A 20,758-nucleotide genomic window follows, 5' to 3' on the forward strand; every position below is an offset into this window, starting at 1 on the left:
TTGAAAGACACAGCACTAAAAAGTGACAATTTTTTACAGGTAAATAATGAAACAATCAAACGAAAAAAAGCTTTAATGAATTCAACCCTGAGCTAGTGGGTCTTCTGAGTGCAAATAATGATTCACAAGAAAGTGCATCTAGAAGAGCAGTATATGAGTAGATGTACAATCATAAACATTGCTCTTTAAGGCCAAGTACAGGATGAAGACATACTGATGTGATCATTGAATATCAACTGAATCCAGGAGTTTTTGATATTTTTTCCTCTAAAGTGCAAACTAGCAAATGATTCATGAATGTGTCCCTTGTTCTTGATTTGTGTGTTAGTTTCACTGTAAAAAGCAGAACACCAAGCCTTTCTAACCGCAGGATTGAATTTCCCACCAGGAGACTACCTTTTCTGTTACCTGTTCTCCTGTGTGCCTGTCTGCTCTTCAGATTCTCATGGTTTTAAAGTTTCACTTCATCAAAAACAAAAAGAACAATAAAAGAAAATATTTTTTTCATATCAGGTCTCTGAGCTTGTATCACTGTTTAACATCCAATACTCAAATATTCAACAATATAATACTACATAGCAGTACTTTATGATTTTATGTTTTTATTACATATTTTTATTATTACTTATTTTATGTTATTAAAACTATAATTCATCTTACTCTATCTTTAATTAACATTTTTACCTTATCATTATTATTCATTCAATTTTACTGAAAAGCATTTAACTATTTCACTACTAGTCTTGAGTACTCATTTTGTATATTTTGTGTGATGTACAAATGCATTGTGTTTAAATCCATTTGTTTTCTGCTTGTCTGATCATTTCTAAGAAAGAAGAAAAGTACTTTTTTCATCCCCAGGGGGGAAATTCAGTTTTTCCACTCGTGTTATTTATTTTGGTCATGCTACACGCACAATTTGGTGTATATACATGCAATTTTTTCCACAAACATGCAGTGAACATGCACTTAGGGAGAGATGTCAGAGTGAGGATGCTGCTGTCAACAAGCGCACCTCGAGCAGTTGGGGGCTCAGTGCCTTGCTCAAGGGCACCTCGGCAGTGCCCAGGCAAGTGAACCAGCACCTCTCCAGCCATCAGTCCACTTGCCAAACTTCGTCCATGCTGGGACTCGAACCGGTGACCCTTCAGTTGCCAAGCCAAGCCCCTATGGACTGTTAATTAGTCACTGTTGGTCACTTTTCTTAGTTCTTTCATTTTTACCTTTACTTTTATAGATTTTGTAATATTTCATATGTTGTTTTGGTTTGTTTTAGTGTGCAGGAGTTTCTGCATTCATCTTTAACCATATATGTATAACGCTCTGAACAGGAACACTAAATGTTGTCAGTTCAAAGTCCTAGAAGCACTCTGAATTGTATTTGATTCATTGAAAGATAAATGGATGAGATAAAATACATTTGGTGAATTGGTTGATTCTTGCCATCAGATCGACTCTACATGGTTCCTCTCTGAGCCGGTGGTCGGGATTTAAAGGTGTCAGTGTGGAGAGGAAAGGAGAGTAGGATGTGAGAACTTCCTCAAACTGTTTGCAGTTTCACCCTTCAGGACATGGTGGTCGTCACTGTTAGAAAACGAGAAGCTGCTGTTCTGCATTTTATCTGACAAGAAATGCCTCACTGTTTACCTGAACTGGCCGAACCAAGTGAGGTGTGACATGAAAGCAGTGTGGGGTGAACTTGCTGCCATTCTAACAGTGATAAATAACACCTGAAATAACCTTTTGCTGCATTTCTTTATATATATATGTATGACACAATGCTCTGTCTAATATGCATCTTCCTCCACTTGAATGAAAAACTTTTCAGGCACTCTTCATTCCAATGGTGTTTCTGTTTTCATGCAGGCTTCTGCAATGAGGAGAAACAATGCTTCATTCTGAGTCACACAGACATATGAAGCCTTTGTCTGGGACACCCACTGTGTCCGTCACTGCTGTTTGATCACAACCTAAAAGAGAGAAGGGGAGAGGTGTTTTCTCTTCCTCTTCCTCTGCTTTGAAAGAGAAGCAGGAGGAGAAAGGCAAGCTTTTTGAAACTCACAGCAATCATCTCGGTAAAAACAAGTCAGTGTCAGAGAGAGAGAGGATTTAAATTCATTACTGGGTCTTATATCCTTTAAAAGAAGTCAAAGGGGGGTTATAAAACACAAAACAATGGTTTTCTCGCAAATGTTCATGCATTTCAGCTTTTATTTAGCAGTTTTATGTTCAGTTGACCAACATTACACAGCCAAAGAATAAAAAACACATCATCCTCCAAAAACAGAGCTAACAAAGGTCTAAAAAATATCCAAATATAAAAAAAGTTTCAGTTTCTCTAATAAAGACACTCAGTGGATATAACATCTCAAGTTTTGCAATATTTGTATCTACCCAAACAACATTATTACATCAAATGTGATTTTATGTACAAAATCCCACAAACAAAATAAGGCAAATAAAGAAATATTCCCAAAACATACACAATAGAGTGCGGGATAACACATTTTTGCTTCTGATATCATGAAAGACATTTCTAAATTAAGAGAAAATTACATTTTAGATTCAACATTACATTTTTTGTTGTTAAAAAAAATTAAATATGTATTTCATTCTATGTACAAAAAAGCTACATTAAACTTTCCATCTATGATACACATTTACTAGTTAGTGATTTTTGATATGTTAATGATATGTTTACAACATGCAGAATTCTTCACAGCTTTCTATCAGTAACATTTTTGTTTTTGCTTCATGAACAAATATGATATGTTTTTATGTATTTTATCCCTGCTAAGCTAATACAGAACTTCCTCCATAATCAGGTTTATTAGAAATCCACATGCTGTTCCTTCTCTCTGAACAGCCTATCTATTTTTCCTACCAATCAGGATACTTCAAACCTGAATCTTCTTTGAATTCATCCTCTGGGCTCAGTCATTCAAAAGGTGTAATCTGGATAAGAAGGAAACAATTTGGAAATCGACCTTTTCTATGCATGATCAGGTAATCTGGCTTGGTTTTCAAAACGAATGGATTTGATCAACAACATACAGCCTCGCTACGGTAACATATCTAAATTTTTAGTGCTCAAAATGGAATTTCATATTACATACTTTATCAACAGGAGGCACCTTAATCCACACCAACTGAAAAAATCTCTGCAGTTCCTCATGTGTCCACTTGAGGCAGGCTCCAAAAGCCAACAATCCCCATTTACACCCATGTTGAAATGACCATTTGTAGCAGAAATAAACATGTTTTACAGCCTGGTACCGAGGAGCCCATTTATATATTCCACCACACTGTATGGGGTGATTTTTTTTATAACTCATTCATATTAAGGATATTAGGGTTATAGATTAAGCAAAATATGCCATAATTAAGGGGCATGGCTAACTTGGCTAACGCCTCTTAAGAAGCCAGTGGGTGACGTCACTTAGACAATGTCCATGTTTTATACCGTCTATGAGCCTGACAGCTGCTTTTCATTGAATATCATTATTTTGTGTTCTCTATTGACAGCTGTTTTATGAATTATTTTACAAGGACAAAATGGTTTACTTGTTTCCCACTTTTCAGTCTACTTCATCTAGTACATCACAACAGCCTCATTGTAAAAATGTTATTTTGTCTGGTCGGCTTAAAAGCTTGATAGCATTCTGTTCCTGAAATCCAGCATGATTCGAGCCCTTTACTTGGACCTCGATAACCCTGACTTTGTGATACCACAAACTGGTGGTTTTATCTGGATAGAACCAAGATTGGGTTCCCCTGATCTCACCGGTTTCATTATCCTATTTTTTTTAAGACAAATAATTTTCAAGATTTGATTAAATCCTGTTACTTCAATAAAATCAAATTACTTTGAACAGCTGAGCCCTGGATTTCTGTTATCATTTAAATTCTTCTTCTTCCTCATCTTGAGCAGATGTTCCCTCCATTGATTCACTTCTTTCTGATCTACTCTGATTCCTCCCTACCTCACTGACTGCCATGTCACAAAAGATATTAATCTGTTGCTTGCTTTGCTCTTCCTTTTGTAGCCTGCACTGATCATCAAGTTCTGAATCTGAATCAGTATCATACAACCGACTGCAGCCTGTCTCGTGGGCGTCTCCTATCTCTGAATCAGATTCAGAGACCATCTCAGATGTCTCCTCTGACTGTAAGAGGTGCATCATGTCACCTCTAGGATCTACAGAATGTCCTGACTCTGACTCTCTATCATATACCTCCTCCTCTAAGCTGTCCAGGTACATTTGTTTCTGCTTTTCTACTGGTCCTCGTTCACCTGAAGACCTCTGCCCTCTCTCCTCCAGCTCTGAGTACTGGTCTCTGCCTGTTGGTTCATGTTGGTCCTCCTCAGGGCTGTATGGGCTCCTTCTGTACAAACTCTCCTCATCCTCCTCCTGACACGAGCTTCCAGGGACGCTTTCGCCATCAGACTGGGGAAGGCGGAGGCTGGGAAGGCCTGGGGGCTTCTGGGAGAGGTCAAAGGGCTCCTCCTGGCTGAAGCGGGTGAGGAGGCCCATTGGGGTGGAGAGGCAGTATCGCCCCCTTTGCCTGAACACTGTGGTTGCAAAAATAATGATCCCATTAAACAACTTTTGCAACAAAAAATGTAGGAATATTGCATGGATAATTTGTGAAAGCTTACATCTTTCGTCCAGGCCTCTGTCCATGACTCCATGTTTGACTTTCATGTGTCTGGTGAGGTTTCCCTTCAGAGTGAACTTGCTGGGGCAGTAAAGACATTTGAAGGGTTTACTGTCTGAGTGGAGATGCATGTGGCCCATTAGGTTGTGCATCCTGTTGAACTCTTTGCCACAAAGCTGGAAGACACAGAGAAGAAATGTTCAGCTACGTTGTTTTTTTTACAAAAGACTGTTTACAAAAGGTTTATACAGCCATTGTTGTTCCACACATTTGTTTGTGGATGACCATTTTGAAGCCTTGAGTTTGGCATTTTTGCCAACGCTAAACTTTTTTGGAGACAGGCGTGACCATAACTGGATGAAAGGGTCAAGCTCACTAACCCAGATTAGCCAGTTTGACAGACTTCAGACATTTTCTGTTAGTAGAATTAGTATATATCCTTGTTTGGTACATGTAAACATGAGAATTTTGCATGAAAAATGGGCATTTTAATCTGAGATACCATGGTTATTGACCATGAACTGTGTAAAATATAGACGGAGTCTCAGTGACATCACCCATTGATTTCTGAAACTGGTTTTGAAGCCCAACAACAACTGTCACCGTATTAGAAATGTTGACGCAACCTAACTTTCAGTCAACCTAGCATGAGTCAAAGAGGTGGAGCTAACACAATGTGCCTGCCTGTCAATCAAGTCAGTCATGCAAATGACTGCATAGCTCTTGGTCTTATTTATCTTCAAAACAGATAAGTTATAATAGAAAAATCTACCGTCCTGTCTCAACCAAACAAGTCATAATGAGCCAAAAGCTCGCCAGCAGGTGTAAAAACTAACTTCCTGCTGAAGTGCATAGGTATATTAAGTAGAACTGAACAGTGTCCTTGATTGGTGATACAGCCTAAACTTGCATGCAAACACAGTATTTGAATGAATGTGTTTATTTACTCTCCACAACTGGCTTCAGTAGAAACTATTAGAGGAAAAAGAAACAATAGACTGAAACAATACACCTCTGCAAATCCTCTTTGGTGGATGACTAATTTCTGGAGAATACCGAGTTGTAGAGATACGTAATCATGAATGAATTTGCAGGCATTGAGATATACATAGACACACACCCTTTCTCCCTCCTTCTATCCTTGTTTTCCTCTTTTCCTCTTTGTCTCCCCCCCTTACTCCCTGACCCACACACAAGAAAAACAGAGAGAGGGAAAGGAAGCAACATGGAGACAGGGCCAAGAGGAGAACAGGGAAGGGCTACTCCTGCGCTGTCCTTCCTCTGCATTCTTTTTTATTAGGGTGGTCCTTTCCTTCAGGAGGAGAGAGGGACTGTAAACTGTCCAAGAGGACCGTGAGAAAACAGGAAGCTCCCTCCAGCAGCAGAGAAAGCGAGATGAAATCTATTTGAGGGCCCTGTTCTCCGGGGAGGCTGGCGGGCCATTGTTAGAGAGGCAGTTTGTGCGGCGATATCCTTCCTATGGACGAGGAGGGTCCTACTGCCAAAAAGCCTCTCTGTTATCTGGTCATCGTTTGAGGCTTCGTACCAAACACCAAGGTCAAAACAGATGCTTCAGAAAAGTATGTCGATCCTTAAATAGTAGCTAACAGCAGGTTTGACAGGTTTAGCCTTATCAGTATAAACAGACTAGAGATAGCACCTGGAATTGTGTTGACTTCTACCAAACACCTTGCAGTTAAAGCAATGGTTTGGCAAAATATGGTAGTTTGGAGGAACTGGTTTAGCTTAGTTTGTAAAACAAACACCCCATATACGGATGCAAGGTCTACGCCACATCTACCCAGGGTTTGGTGAACATATTTCCACATATTCTCTGTCCTTTATGTTGTCCTACCAAAGAAGGTGAAGGCCAAAAATAATCTTTGAAAATAATCTTCAAAAAACTAACTTAATTCTACAACACAGTGCGACTCATACAAAGTCAGCAGACTGTTAGCTTACTTTAGTACACACAGGAAACAGTTAGCCTAGTACGCTACAGAGGTTGCAGGGTCAATCACATACCCCTCTGTACTTACTTGAGGGTAACAACATTTTTCAGATTTTGGCATCTGAAACTGACGTGGAAAGTAACTCAATTTTAGGACGTGATAGAGCTATGTTTTGGTTAGGTTTAGGAATGAAGCTAGCAGGCTACAGCTAGCCAGCCAGCCAGCAATGTTTGAGATACAATTAGTGGTGATAATAGCACAATTTCAGGAGCAGGGCCACACTTCAACCGCGCCTCTTCCGTTTTCACATAAATTCAAACCTGACCATTTCCTCCTTTCTCGCTCTCGTTTCCGCATCCCTCCCTCCCTTCCCTTTCTCCTTCTGCTCCTCTCCTCCTTTTCCATTGGGCCCTGAGGGGGTTCGTCGTGCCCGGGTGCTACAGCGGATCCCCTACGAAGCTTCCCCAAAGCGACTACGAGTTCAAAATCGATCAATACAATAATCTGTAATCAATAAACTATCTTTCAAATCTCATTCTGTTGTTGGTGTGGTCCTTGTGAACTGCCAGGTTCTGGTTTTTTTGTGTTAATCCCCCCATTCAGCAGACTTACTATTTAATTCAATTCAATTGATTTGAGTAGATCATACAAACTGTGCATTGACTTTATAGCTCTTTACTTTACCTGACTTCTGTTTCTTCCGGAAATGGACAAAAGTATTTCTTCTGATAACTTTTCTGATTATGTCACTTTTCTTATGAGGACATTTCCTAATCATTTCATAGCATGCTCTGGCCAAGAAAGTATTTCCCCAAAAGGTTCACCTTTTCCTTTCATCAACAATAGACTGTAATAGGCCCCCAAAAAGGCTAATCTGGACTTTATGTTTGACCAACCTTGCATTTATAGGGCTTTATGTCTGAGTGGACAATCATGTGGGCCTTCAGAGTCTGTTTCTGGACGAAGCTCTTGAAGCACATTTGGCACTGGTAGGCCCGTATGTTGGTGTGGATGAGGACATGGCGCTTCATGTTGGCCAACAGGGTGAACTCACGACCACAGATGCGACACTTGTGTTCTTTAACCCCCTGAAGAATGACAGAATGTGGAAGTAGGGGTGTGAAAAAAGTGGTGAACACATTATCTGCAGCAGTCTTGGTCAGAGTTCTGTATTACTACCTTTATTTTAATCACTTTTGGGGATGACAAAGTTTCCAAGCACACCAATGTGTATATTGGACACAGTGTCTCAAATAGATCCAAGACAACTAAAATCCTTTCTATTTAATGGTGCATCCATATTGGCACCAGGAGACATTTTTATAGTGGAAATTGCAACAGCTGCAAAAGCAACCAGAATTCTAATTTTCACTCTTTTAAATGTGCACATAATGATGAAATTTTCTTGAAATTATATCACAATAACTTTGTTTGATGCCAAATATCAATGCATCTGTTTCTTACTCCTGCCTTAGAAAATAAAAGCATGCTAGTATTTGGTTTATACACCTGTGAAACCTACTTTGTGTGTGAGCGTGTGCTGTTTCAGGTGGTGTGACTGGATGAACTCCATCCCACACTCACTGCAGATGTACGGTCTGATGTCTTTGTGTTTCATCATGTGGTTCTGAAGCTGGCTCGGGTACTGGAAAGTCTTCTGGCACTCTGAACACCTGCAGGCACAACAGGTATACAATTAAACCCTAACAGAGAGAGATTGGAAAGAGAAATGTTGATGCAGTTTTTGTCTTACATTTAACTGTGCTTGTTCCCTATTGTTTAAGATCATATTTGAATTAGAAGATTGACAGCACTTTTATTTCTGCCGGCATGAAGGGTATCTTCCCTTCTTACTCTTGGCAATAGAATGAAGAAGGTTATTTCCCAAAAGGTGGAACCATTGTTTACATGATAACATAATCATTGAGGGATAACTGAAGGGAAGAATCATTTTTATGCTCACCTGTACAGAGTAGGGCCGCGATGGACTGTCAGGTGCCTCTTCAGCTGGGCCAGAGTTGGGAAATCCAGACCACACTCCACACATACGTTCTCCTGACCTTTTTCATGTTTCAGCTCATGGGCCCGAAGCTCGCTGGGGTATGCAAAACCTCTCCCGCACACACTGCAGCTGGGGGAGGTAAAATAAGAGAAAATCAGCAAAAAAAAAAGTGGACAACTAATAATGATATGTACAATGAAACCTGCTTTACCTGTAAGGCTTGACATCACTGTGCTGCATCATGTGTCTCTTCAGGTGGCTGGTCTGGGTGAAGGCCTTGTGGCATACCTGACACTTGTGTGGCCTCATGCCCTGGTGTGTGAGCAGGTGTGTGTGCAGGTGGCTCAGCTGCTTGAACAACTTCCCACACAGGTGGCACCCGTGTGGCTTGATGCCATTGTGCCCAAGGATGTGCGTGACAAGGTTGTACTTGGAGGTGTACGACTTCTCACACAAACGACACTTCCACCTCTTCTGGTCTCCGCCCACATCAACGTAATAACTGTCGTCCACGTGGATGTTGAGACCAAGCTTTTCCACACTGGTCGTCCCACCATGAGGAGGTCCTTCACGGCTGCGATGCCTGGGCCGGAGGTCCTCTCTTGGGTAGAAAGAACCAGGAGAGAGGTGCATGACAGGGCCAGGCATGAAGAAAGGGTATGAGAGGAGGCTGTGAGGGAGAGACGGGAAGTAAGGAGGGTGGAGGAGGAGAGGAGAAGGAGGCCAGACAGGGGAGGGACTGAGAGGTTCCTGTTTCACTCGCACAGGTAGAGTCATGCCTGGTGTTCTGTGATGGAGCTGCAGTCTGTTCAGCTCAATCATACCGGGAACAAGCTTTGGAGATGGCGAAGGAACAGAAGGAGGTGGGAAGGAGAAAGGATTTTGGGAATGGTTGACTGTCTTCTTATTGCTTTCTTCCTTGTCTCCCTCTGCTTCCCTGTCAGGGGATTCATCTCCCTGGGCATCCATTTTCAAAGGAACTCGTTTTCGTTTTTGGGATCCTTCCTTTTGAGTGTAACTGGGGCTGAGCATGGGAAAGAAAGCAGGCGGGCTGAATACGCTGTAGGTGTCTCTAGAGGGTGATATGCTGGGGTATCTAGGAGGGGAGAATTTTGAGGGTTTAATGTAGAGGGGAGGGGGGCTTAGGTAGAAACTGTGCTGAGATGCTTGTCTTAGCTCGTCCCTGAGAGACGGACTCCTTGCTGGTGGGAAGTTCACTCTGTCTGTTTCCATTTTCTCTCTGCCTGAAAAAGAGTACAAGACATGGTTAAATGTCATCAGTTAGAGTGACTTCCACTCATTTTAAACATCCAGGTGTGTTTACAGGTCACGGTCATTACTTGAACTGGACATGTGGAAAAAACTGTAAAAGCCTTGTGTGGCTCCAGAGGGAGCTGTATGCAATGTTATAACAGTCCAAACAAGAAATAACAGCCAAACACACCAAAATGTCTGACCTATCTATTTGCTGTCTTGTTGTATTGTGGGAAATGCAGACATGGAGAAGAATGCATGGTATAAATGCATGTAAAAATAAATTATTCTTCTGGTCCCCCCCCCCCCCCCCCCCCTTTCTTATCTATAAACACAAAGACCCAACGTGAGCAAGCCTTCGGCAACATTGTTGGAACACTGGCAATGGCATCAGGGATGTGCCTAGAGGGGTGGCTTAAGGTGGCATTGGCCCCTCTTTAAATGTTTAGTGACCACCCGCCCAGAGGCCGCCCCAAAATCTGAAACCTTAATTAGCTATTAGTTTGGACAAAGGCGGGACTCATGTAAAAGTCGACTCTTTGGGTTGTGTTTCAGAGAGCTGCTAGAAGCTTTTTTTGCAATTAGATGTAGTAGTTTTCTGTCGTTGGTTCTTTAAATGGTAGAAAAAAATATCATGCAGTCCATCAAAAATAGAGAGCCAACTGAAGTACACTATCTTATTGTCAGATACAAACCGACACAATTATGAGCAATGCTTGGGAACCAAAATATTGCAGAGGAACATCGTCCTAATTAGTCCTTAAAGAAGTATCCTTTTACAAGATGTCTCTACTTTGTTTTGCCTTATTTTTTTAAAGTAAAATAAAATATAGTTATAACATCTGCTTAATTATTGAATGTTAATAGTCAAAGCAGATATGATAAGTGGGGACAGAAAGGTCAATAAAAGATATTCATTCAAGTGTGTGTGGTCATATCCTTTTTGCATAATACAGTGACGCAGTTGGGCCACCTCAGTCAAGAAAAGTCTGGACACGTCCCTGGTGAGTGGTAATAAGATGAATTATGTGGTGTATTAAAGAGCTCTTTCACAATATTTGTGTTAAACTTTGGGGCTTTTATTTGGGTCTGTGGAAATATTTGAAATTAACAGCCTGAAATGTTGAAAGGGTAAATGAGGCTTCATTGGTTCACTTCACTTCATTATCAAATTTACAAAATCTTGTAATATCTTTATCTCAAAGAAACTAATTTGAGTATTTAAGTGCATACAAAATTCTGAATATATAAGTATATATCCACAATTTGCACCCTACCTTTACCTTGTGTTTCTGTCAAGTGATACTTCAACGAATTACACCGACAGCATGTGAGGAGCGTTTTGACCAATGCACACCTACTACCTCTCTACCGTTCTGGTTTATCTTTTTTGCAACATGAAACTGTTTCTCTGACGGTTTCTGTAGAAGTAAGCGGGTACACACTTACAGTACACACACCTCAGTTCTCGTGTTTAACCTGAAACCTTTCACTTCTTCCTTTCTCATTGCTCTTCTCCTCTCCTGAAATTAGGAAGTTAACTGAGAAATACTCACCTCTACCTCACACACTCTTTTCACTTCTCCATGTCTTTTCTCTCTGCTCTGTTCATCTTTTCTCTTTCACTGATAGCCAGGAAGAACTCCCCCTTTTCTCTTTTACTGATGTTTTAACCAGCCGTGAGTCTGAGTCAGATTGAAGGACTGATGAGTTTTTTAATTGTGCATGTTATGATATCATACAGTTATAAATAAAATCTTAACTGCAGTTTGTGCAGACTTTGGTGCAGATGATGGTCATGGGTGAATAGGTGGTAATAATCAGAGGGGAACTGTTGTACTTCTGCATGAAATCCAAGTCATGCTTAGTGATGTTCTATATATCTATTCTATTCCTGTAAATGGTGCAGTGCTTATCAATCAGAAACTGCTGTCATCTATATCAGTCTCATACTGTAGATGACCTACAGCTCTACAGACATTATTTGTAACAGGCTTTAACTCTGATGGCCTCTGGAGACTGGGTGACTACTCTTAAAGATAGAATCAGCATACACATTTATAAAAGGCTGAAATGTAGAAGTATTTTCATTTTCAGTTTATCTGCACCTTCATCTCTCAACTGAACTTCATCCATTAGTCAGAAAATGTCAGAATAAAGTCAAATCTTCTGCACAGGCTGCTCAATTGCTAAAAGCATTTTAAAAAACATCTTATTTTGTCGGAGTTTTCAAGATTTCCACTTTAAAAAAGAATGTTTTTTGTAGAAAACAAAATAAAAAACATGATATAATAGACGCCATAGGGTAAACTGGGGTATTTTGATGGGAAACGTCTCAAGTGATAAATTGAACACAAGACTTCTTAGTTTTGTTGATTTGATCACCAGTATGGACATTTCAACTTATTAGTGAGTAGATTCAGAGAGCCAAGAAAGTTGGTTCATTTTGTTGACAGAAAAATCATTGGAGCACATTAGTACCATGCATAACATATGCATCCAGATTAACATATGCAAACAGACATTTTAGCATGATATATTCATATCTAAGAAAGCAAACAATAATAAAGAAAGGTGGTAAATGTATGCTCAATCAAATGAAGAACATTAAAATCACACAGATTCATATTTTCATATTTATATTTATAATTCAGATTTACTTTTTTTAAAAACATACTTTCAACCCTTACAAGGAGAAGGATTCACTCTCCAAAAATAGAGAGAAGAATACGGATAATAAAGTGATTGGCAATTTATATAGAAAACATAGAATACATGGAGAGTGCATGGAGATGTATTAATCTTCTTTCACTAAAGTTTCTAACAGTTGGGATGCATGCTGACACGTCTGTGTTATGATCCTGTGGATATGATCCTGTTCTTTTATCCCCTCTCTCACTTAACCTGCTCTGTGCAGAGACCCCAGTCTGCGCTTTACCGCTCCATGCATTCCAAACAATCCATTAAAAGTGAAGCCCCTCCTCACATGCCAGTCAGTGCCATGCAAGCGTGTGTTTGTGTGAGGCTGCAGCCAAAGTGTCTGTGTGTATGTGAGTGTGTGTGGAACTCACCAGCTGAGTGTAGCAGAGTGTGTTTTCTGTGATGCTGTGGCTGAAGTGTCGCTTCTGCTGCTGCTGCTGTACCTGTACCTGCGTTCTCTCCCTCCTGCTCGCGCCGCAACTCTCCTGACAATGAGCCGCCCGTCCGCGGATAGCATTTGAAGTGACTTAAGAAAGAGAACAGGAACAATCACTTTGTTCTCATTTTTCAGATGAGTACCTTCGGAGAGAAGGAAGGAAGGGAGGGGAGAGGAAGTCAACAAGCCGAGTGCCTTCCTGCAGAAAAATAAGGAAACACTAGATAGACATCTCAATTTCTCTATGAAATGGGGATTTGCTGAGCTTTTGGAAGAACACACGGAGGCAAAGATCTGATGTTGCACAAGAAAACAATGCAGTTTGAATGTTTAGCTGCTGTCAGGAGTCATGCAGTGATGGAAGATGATCACATTCAGTTTACACCATCTCTGTCTATGAGCACCTCAACCATATTCATGTAAAGAATTACTGATGTCACTTTTATCATGGACATAAACCTTGTTTTTCAGGGGAATATGAAACAGTTGTCAGATTGTCGATGGCACCAAAACTATTTCTTTAAGGTTAAAGCAGATAAAGTGTATGTACTTTGTGTTATCCATGCAGGTCATTTGCACGAGAGGAGAAAAAAATGCACAATAAAATGCAAGGGAGAAGAGAAAGCCTGCAACAATATTTCACCTCTGCAAAACATTTGAAGTAAAGTTTTCTTAACTTTAAATGTTTGGAAGAGAAGAAAGATGATTGGTTATTTTATCTTAATAAATTGTGTAATTATTATTCTTGTTGTTTTCCCTAACTCCTGCAAAAGCGTCTGAGACAGAAACAATAACAGTAATAAAAAAATGATTGCATTGCATAGTTGAAATGTGTCAAAACAGCCACTAGGAGGCAAGAGTGTGCTGTATTGTCCTGTTAGTCCAGTTTACTACACTGACAGCTGTTTATCTTCATCATAGTTTATGATCTAAATAAATCAGGCCACGTCTCAATGTCCAACTCTTCCCTTCTTTGGCACAGAAGTTAAGCTATGATCAACTTGTTTTAATTGAGATGAGGTGGCAGTTAGCCGGTCAAGGGGGAGCTGCAGTAATTGAGCTCATATCATTGAAACAGTGAGACCATCTTTTATGGGTTGTGGAAGATCATTAGCCACAATAATTAGCTCCTAACACCAATCATCCCACGACATGGACGGTGTGTGCGTCAATTCCTGCCGGGGATTAAGGACTTTGTGATTAGAGAAGAACATCTACAGGTGATTGTGCCTTTTTGGCAATAGTGTGTTTATTTACAAGCATCTGGTCTGCCAACAAACTTGTCAAAACGGCAGCTTTGAAGGCCAAAGTACAATATAGACATCTTGTCAGATTCAAAACTGTCTTTTCACGCTCTCCTGAGGATCTGTAGATCTGCAGAAAGGGGCTTAAAAAAAGGAGGAAATCATTAAATGTGTCTTACGTAAAATGACACTCACGTCCTCTCCTATTTTGACCAGTTTCATCCCCTCACTCTCTTCTTAACCTCTTTGACATTTCCATCATCTCGTACATGCACGGTCACGCAGCACGAGCCATTCTTTAATGACTCTCAATAGCAAGAAGCAAAACAGGCCACAGAACCGCCTCGACCTTTGACCCCAACCAGCCCCGATGGTCATCTTCATCGTTGATGGTGACCCAAACTAAAACAGACTCATTAAGGTTTGTTAAGTGGCTTTTTGGTCTCGGTGTCACTCTCTAAAGAAGATCTGGAGGTATATAAGTCATGTCAGAGGCACCAAGAACAGAAGAAACATCCAGGACCAACGAAAAAGAACATTTAAAATCTTCTGTTCATCAAGCCATCGAGCAACAAGTGAGTTTGGACTTGGATTTTGTGTTCAGTGGACTTTCAGTTTTGTTAGTTTTTGTCCTGACTAGTTTGTCTTTTCTGTCATTGTTCTACTCTCTCAACAGAAATGACTGGAGCCTCAGTGTCCGTGTGCCTTCTTTTCCTCCTATCCGTCTGTTCAGCATGTTACATCTCTAACTGTCCTATCGGGGGGAAGAGGTCCATCATGGACGCACCACAGCGCAAGGTGAGCTCCTTAACCTCCTTTTTGAAATCAAAATCAGTAAACTGATGGATATTTCTTGATCCATTGGTTGTTGGTTTTAAGTTGTCTTAAAGGGTTTATGCAATACTTTAACCTTAGAACCTTGAATTGGATCAGATCCATTTCACAAATTACCTTTACACCTCTACAGAAGAAACAGACGATTCATACTTTTCCCAGGATCAACAGATTTGTATGGGAGGAATATACAAAAATAACAAACTTAAATTTTCAATAGTTGTTGATTACTTGTCAAAGTAGCTGTCCAGGAAAGTTGTTTTAGCATCTCTGGTATTGTTTTTTAAACAGGTGTAGTTTAGAGTGAGTTTCATACTCAACAAGGAAAAAGGGGGACTTCAAATCCAAGAGTCCGTTCAGAAATGTTCATGACACATAGGCCAAATAACAGTGGTTATAATTTATCATTCCTTCCTCCAGTGCATGTCGTGTGGCCCTGGAGACAGGGGCCGTTGTTTCGGCCCCAGTATCTGCTGTGGAGAGGGCCTTGGTTGCTTGCTGGGCTCCCCAGAAACAGCTCACTGCGTCGAGGAGAACTACCTGCTCACCCCCTGCCAGGCAGGAGGGAGACCCTGCGGATCTGAGGGAGGACGCTGCGCTGCCTCAGGAGTCTGCTGTGATGCAGGTCAGAAACTGAGCAGTAATTCAATAAATATTCACATCTTTCATTTATGACAAAGTACCATGATGCTTGTGTCAGGCTGAAACCTGATATCTCCAAAACTACTTTTCAGAAAATAACAAAACACTGAACCGGATTCATCCACAAGCCTTTTTTAAAGCTTTTCGTTGGCTGAAACTTTTTAATGCTCACTAACAGGCACTAAAGGTGACCAAAAAATAATATTTTTTGAAAAATAAATAAAAAATGAAATAAGGAGATACAAGGTTTCTGCTGGACAGCAGTGATTAGTAAAGTTGTAACAGACTGAAGTGTAGCTGGTTGTAATTAGTACTGGGTGAATCAATATATTGTATAATAATAATAATTCATGTTGCTGAGAAGGAATAATAGTAGCATCAAATGTTAAAGTGTATCAGAAGTCTTTTCACAGATGCATTTGGGATCATTTCATGTGATTTGTTTGCATCTTATTACAATATGCAATGTCTTATACAGGTTTTCATCTCAATAGAGTTGAGCACTATCAAAAGAGCAACATGTATCTTTGGATTTGAGTTCTGTAACAATAGTCACTTTGAACTTTGTCCTCATCATTAGTCCTCCTGGACACTAAACCTGATAACAAACAATCATGCCATTCATAACTCTTCCTTTATGTCTATTTTTCTCCCTCACACAGAAAGCTGCACTACAGACCAATCCTGCCTCGTGGACGAGGAGGGCGACGACCAAACCAGCCAATTCGAAGGCAGCGACCCTGGTGACATCATCCTCAGGCTGCTGCATCTGGCTGGTCACACTTCTTCTCATCGAGTCCACCAATGAGCTGCTCCTGACACCACAGCCTCATGGGGAAACAAGAAACAGGATTTGTAGTTGTAGTTAATGTAGTTCTAGTTCTCTGTTTGTCTTCATCTCCCTAAAGTACTTCTGTAGAGTGCCTTTGTCATTATATATTTTTATGTATAAAAATAGGGATGAATACTGACTATGGTCATCCAGATATCTGCATGTTGAAATAAAGCTTTGGGAGAGTAAAACGTGGTGTGTTTATTGTTATCCATCTGTATAACACCTCTATGTTTGTTGCAAACGTTCCACTACGCAGAAAGAACACGTCATCACAAATCTTATCGGGCAGTAGTGTCACTCTATTCCACTATCACTAATGTTCAAAGCGCTCAGCCGACATTATCTTTCAGATCTTTGCACAATTTGCAACAGAACTCCTTAGGATCCTCACATGATGCTGCGTGTGTATGTGAGTGTGTATTGTCCAGGCAACTCTAACTACACAACATCAATGTTGCAACAGTTATTACAGTTATCTTCAACAGTAGTCACCTTTGAACCATTTTGCTTTGACCTGGAGTGTAGATCGTTTGTTGTACATAAAAAAAGAGTCAGTTTACACACAAATGTAATCTCTGAAACACTGATGAGAGATTATTTACTCTGTGTCTGATTTAATTATAGAGTCTTATCTTTCGCCCTCTCCGTGGAAGCTCAGGCAGCTTATCTCGGTGAGGGACATCACCTGAGTAAAGTACCTGCAATGACATGTAGAGTATAGTTCACAATAAGTAGGCTGACCTGAGCCCCAGGCTGTTTAAAACAGAGCAACATGATACGAGACAATAAGATACCTCATGATACCATACGATTCAAAGCCAAAAATATAATAGCACACCATACCATACCATACCATACCAAGATACAATACGATATGATATGATACAATACCAGACCACATGATATGACACAATACTATACAATACAGTTCTGCATAATACAAAACAATGCAACACTATACAACAAAACAGAATACGATAAGTTTTGATACAATACGATACAATATGATGTGATTCCATTCAATACCATATGATACAGAACTTAAAATACAATTTGATGAAGCAAAACCACAATAAATCCCAATACATGACATCATATGATGCGAGGCCGTGCTATTAAACACCATAAAATAGGATGCAAAATGACACAACGCAATCTGATGCAATGTAATGTGATTTGACATGAGATGAGTTAAGATGAGATGAACTTAGAAGAGATGAGTTTAGAAGAGATGAGATGAGTTCAGATGAGATAAAATGAGAAGAGCTGAGATGAGGTTAGATGAGGTGAGTTTAGATGAGTTAAGATGAGGTGAGAAGAGTTGAGATGAGGTGAGTTTAGATGAGATATAATGAGAAGAGCTGAGATGAGGTTAGATGAGGTGAGTTTAGATGAGTTAAGATGAGATGAGAAGAGTTGAGATGAGGTGAGTTTAGATGAGTTAAGATGAGATGAAAAGAGTTGAGATGAGATGAGTTAAGATGAGATGAAATGAGATGAGATTAGTTGAGATTAAATGAGATGACATGAGATGAGTTAAGATGACATGAGTTAAGATGACAGGAGATGAGTTAAGATGACATGAGATGAGTTAAGATGACATGAGATGTGATATGATTAGAAGAATTAAGATGAAATTAGATGAGTTAAGAGGAAATAAGATGAGATCAGATGAAATGCGATGAATTAAGAAGAAATTAGATGAGTTAAGATGACATGAGATGAGATAGGATTAGATGAATTACGATGACATGAGATGAGTTAAGATGACGTGATGAGTTAAGATGACATGAGATGAGTAAAGATTACATGAGATGAGATAGGATTACATGAATTAAGATGAGATGAAATGAGATGAGTTAAGATGAGATGGGATGAGTAAAATATGTCTTGCTCTTTATTGCTCCATACATTTAGCTGCCTCTGTAGAAGTATATAAAACTAGAAAAATTAAGAACAATGAAAAGAATCAACAATTCACATGTAAATAGAGAAGCACATGGCATTAAATTACACTGACAACATAATGTATATTGTACATATTTAACCTAACAGAAAACATAAATATTTACATCATTTTCTATAATTTATTCATGAAACTTTTATTTTTTAATCCTATTTTTTCTTATATTAGACAAAAAATAAAAAGAACTGTGGCTTCCTGATATAACATGAGAGAAAGAACACTTGCAAATTATTTTCAGAGTTGTTCTAAAAAATAAGGAACAGAGTGTCTAACAAAACTCAAAGCATGTGAGGGAAAACTCAAAGAGTTGGCTATTGGAAAGACAAAATGATGCAACGCAATGAGAGAAATTGATGGGAAAGGGAACTGAAAATGAAAAGCTAAAGCTGAAGTAGAGAAGGAAAGAGGAAAAAGGAAGAGAAAAAGCTGCAAACAGAAACCTGACTGCAACAATATGTGTAATCAGCTTTTTTTGTGTATGTGATTCATGCACTGTCATCACATGTTGATCTAACTTAGAGTAAGAAACCATTTCAAGACAATTACACTTTCCCTACCCATGAAACACAATAGACTGATTCTAAATGCAGTCACACTGAGGTTACCTAACCTCTTTTATCTCTTGTGTGTTCTTATCTGCAGGGCTGATTTGTCTCTGGGCTTGGATGAAGTGTGCAGGATCTGCTTTAATTGGAGACACCTGGGGTTAATGATTGCAGCGCTGGACTTAGAGAGTATAAAACAAGCAGAGAGCTACTCCCATCTTTATCTTCACTGTCTGTCACCATGTCTTTCTCTGGAAAATACCAGCTGGAGTCTCAGGAGAACTTTGAGCCTTTCATGAAGGCTGTTGGTAAGATTTCAGTTTTATATCTTTTGTTTTTTTCCAACCACTGATTGTTAAACAAAGGGACACAAAAGGGATCTTGAAGTGTTATATAACAGTGCTTTTCATTGAAAATAATGTATTTTTTTTGCTCATTTGTTGAGCATTGTAAATATTAAATTGCTAACTTTTAACTGGCTGCAACCTGTTACAAAGAAGTTGCAATGTCTTCTTTACCTGTTACTTTTCTGCCTCAGGTCTCCCTGATGAGCTCATCCAGAAAGGCAAAGACATCAAGAGCGTCTCTGAGATTGAGGAGACGGGTGACAACTTCAAAGTGACGGTCACAACTGGCTCAAAGGTCCTAGTAAACACCTTCATCATCGGACAGGAGGCTGACATTGAGACCCTCACAGGGGAGAAGGTCAAGGTGAGTCCGGCAGCTAAATTAAGGAACGCAAATAAAGTCCAAAACTGACTTCAATAATTTGTTTGTCAATTTGTTTTGTGCAAAAATGTCAGTTCTAAACCTTTAGTTTGTCCTCTTCTTAAGGCGGTTGTTAAGCGTGATGGCAACAAGCTGAAGGTGTCCCTCAAGGGAATCGAGTCAGTTACAGAACTGGTGGATGGGAACACAATCGTCAATGTGAGTAGAAGACTCCATACATGTCTGCATGCTCTGTGTTGATGAGTTTCTAATGTAACTCTTTGTTTTTGTTTTTTTGCTTTCTTCACAGACTATGACTCTTGGTAGTATTGTGTACAAGAGGACAAGCAAACGTTTATAAATGCCTGCAATTGGGATAATAAAATGTTACAAAAATGCAGCACTGTCTTGATTTCTTGTGAGTAAAATGGTACAAAATCATTGAGTGGAGCTTGGTAGTTATGTTTTTTTTTTTTTTTTTTTTAAATGACCCCAAATTGGCTTAAAAGTGGTGGTGTGACAGTAACTTGAGACATGTGCAACTGGTCTATTTATCTTTGTTGATAACCAGCCTGGGTCACAACTGATGCAACACCAGAAGTGCAATTTGACCAGTTGTGCAAAGCCAGACTGCTCCTGGTGTTTTGTAATCTATTTACAATTCTGCTTTTTGAGGGAGGGGTTGTCTGAATGAAGGATTCCAGTGTTTGCGTGAATCTAAGTGGACATAATTCAGTTTTAAGCTGAAACCATGACTTTAAAAAAAAAAAATGATTGCAGGAACATCCATTGAGCAGCAGGGGGTGTCTAATTTAACACAACTAGGGTGACATAACATAACCCAGCAGCTGGGCACAGCTAATGCACAAATTGGCAGCTCTAAACCAAAATTATTCTTAAAGAATAGCATTAGGTTTGCCTGTAATCCAACAACTCTGGGACTAAATGTCTGTCAGGCCTCTGCCGGCCAGGCTGCATAAA

General features: G+C 39.7%; 3 protein-coding genes across 5 annotated transcripts; 2 read left to right on the forward strand and 1 right to left on the reverse strand.

Moving 5' to 3' along the window:
- Window positions 1–2,191: 2,191 nt before the first annotated feature.
- Window positions 2,192–13,086, reverse strand: znf366 (zinc finger protein 366). The gene is made up of 7 exons (XM_034691163.1): window positions 12,939–13,086; window positions 8,825–9,857; window positions 8,575–8,742; window positions 8,134–8,284; window positions 7,508–7,699; window positions 4,661–4,835; window positions 2,192–4,573 (listed from the first exon to the last, which is right to left on the reverse strand). Exons 2-7 carry the CDS (start codon window positions 9,844–9,846, stop codon window positions 3,897–3,899), a joined length of 2,385 nt encoding a protein of 794 aa, XP_034547054.1. The 5' UTR covers window positions 9,847–9,857; window positions 12,939–13,086; the 3' UTR covers window positions 2,192–3,896.
- LOC117818339 (isotocin-neurophysin IT 1-like) lies at window positions 10,827–16,742 on the forward strand. 3 transcript variants are annotated; one of them, XM_034691166.1, is made up of 4 exons: window positions 10,827–10,871; window positions 14,924–15,045; window positions 15,502–15,706; window positions 16,386–16,731. In XM_034691166.1, exons 2-4 carry the CDS (start codon window positions 14,926–14,928, stop codon window positions 16,529–16,531), a joined length of 471 nt encoding a protein of 156 aa, XP_034547057.1. In that variant the 5' UTR covers window positions 10,827–10,871; window positions 14,924–14,925; the 3' UTR covers window positions 16,532–16,731. The 3 variants fall into 3 exon arrangements, with proteins under 3 accessions (XP_034547057.1, XP_034547056.1, XP_034547058.1); XM_034691165.1 differs by lacking the exon at window positions 10,827–10,871 and adding an exon at window positions 14,698–14,822 and having other exon boundaries at window positions 16,386–16,742; XM_034691167.1 differs by lacking the exons at window positions 10,827–10,871; window positions 14,924–15,045 and adding an exon at window positions 15,088–15,256.
- Window positions 16,743–19,239: 2,497 nt separating this feature from the next.
- LOC117818781 (fatty acid-binding protein, liver-type) lies at window positions 19,240–20,177 on the forward strand. Its single transcript, XM_034691845.1, has 4 exons — window positions 19,240–19,377; window positions 19,608–19,780; window positions 19,904–19,996; window positions 20,088–20,177. Exons 1-4 carry the CDS (start codon window positions 19,311–19,313, stop codon window positions 20,136–20,138), a joined length of 384 nt encoding a protein of 127 aa, XP_034547736.1. The 5' UTR covers window positions 19,240–19,310; the 3' UTR covers window positions 20,139–20,177.
- The last annotated feature ends 581 nt before the right edge of the window (window positions 20,178–20,758 follow it).

Source organism: Notolabrus celidotus, chromosome 9 (assembly GCF_009762535.1).
Source record: "Notolabrus celidotus isolate fNotCel1 chromosome 9, fNotCel1.pri, whole genome shotgun sequence".
Classification (NCBI taxonomy): domain Eukaryota; kingdom Metazoa; phylum Chordata; class Actinopteri; order Labriformes; family Labridae; genus Notolabrus; species Notolabrus celidotus.

Excerpts from the sequence above, each read along its gene's own strand:
- LOC117818781 (XM_034691845.1), top strand. The coding sequence starts at position 19,311 with ATGTCTTTCTCTGGAAAATACCAGCTGGAGTCTCAGGAGAACTTTGAG. Across the intron at positions 19,378-19,607 it reads GCCTTTCATGAAGGCTGTTG|GTCTCCCTGATGAGCTCATC; the intron begins GTAAGATTTCAG and ends TTTCTGCCTCAG. Across the intron at positions 19,997-20,087 it reads ATGGGAACACAATCGTCAAT|ACTATGACTCTTGGTAGTAT; the intron begins GTGAGTAGAAGA and ends CTTTCTTCACAG.
- znf366 (XM_034691163.1), bottom strand. The coding sequence starts at position 9,846 with ATGGAAACAGACAGAGTGAACTTCCCACCAGCAAGGAGTCCGTCTCTC. Across the intron at positions 8,743-8,824 it reads AGTGATGTCAAGCCTTACAG|CTGCAGTGTGTGCGGGAGAG; the intron begins GTAAAGCAGGTT and ends TACCTCCCCCAG. Across the intron at positions 7,700-8,133 it reads AGCACACGCTCACACACAAA|GGGGTTAAAGAACACAAGTG; the intron begins GTAGGTTTCACA and ends GTCATTCTTCAG.
- LOC117818339 (XM_034691166.1), top strand. The coding sequence starts at position 14,926 with ATGACTGGAGCCTCAGTGTCCGTGTGCCTTCTTTTCCTCCTATCCGTC. Across the intron at positions 15,046-15,501 it reads TGGACGCACCACAGCGCAAG|TGCATGTCGTGTGGCCCTGG; the intron begins GTGAGCTCCTTA and ends TCCTTCCTCCAG. Across the intron at positions 15,707-16,385 it reads AGGAGTCTGCTGTGATGCAG|AAAGCTGCACTACAGACCAA; the intron begins GTCAGAAACTGA and ends TCCCTCACACAG.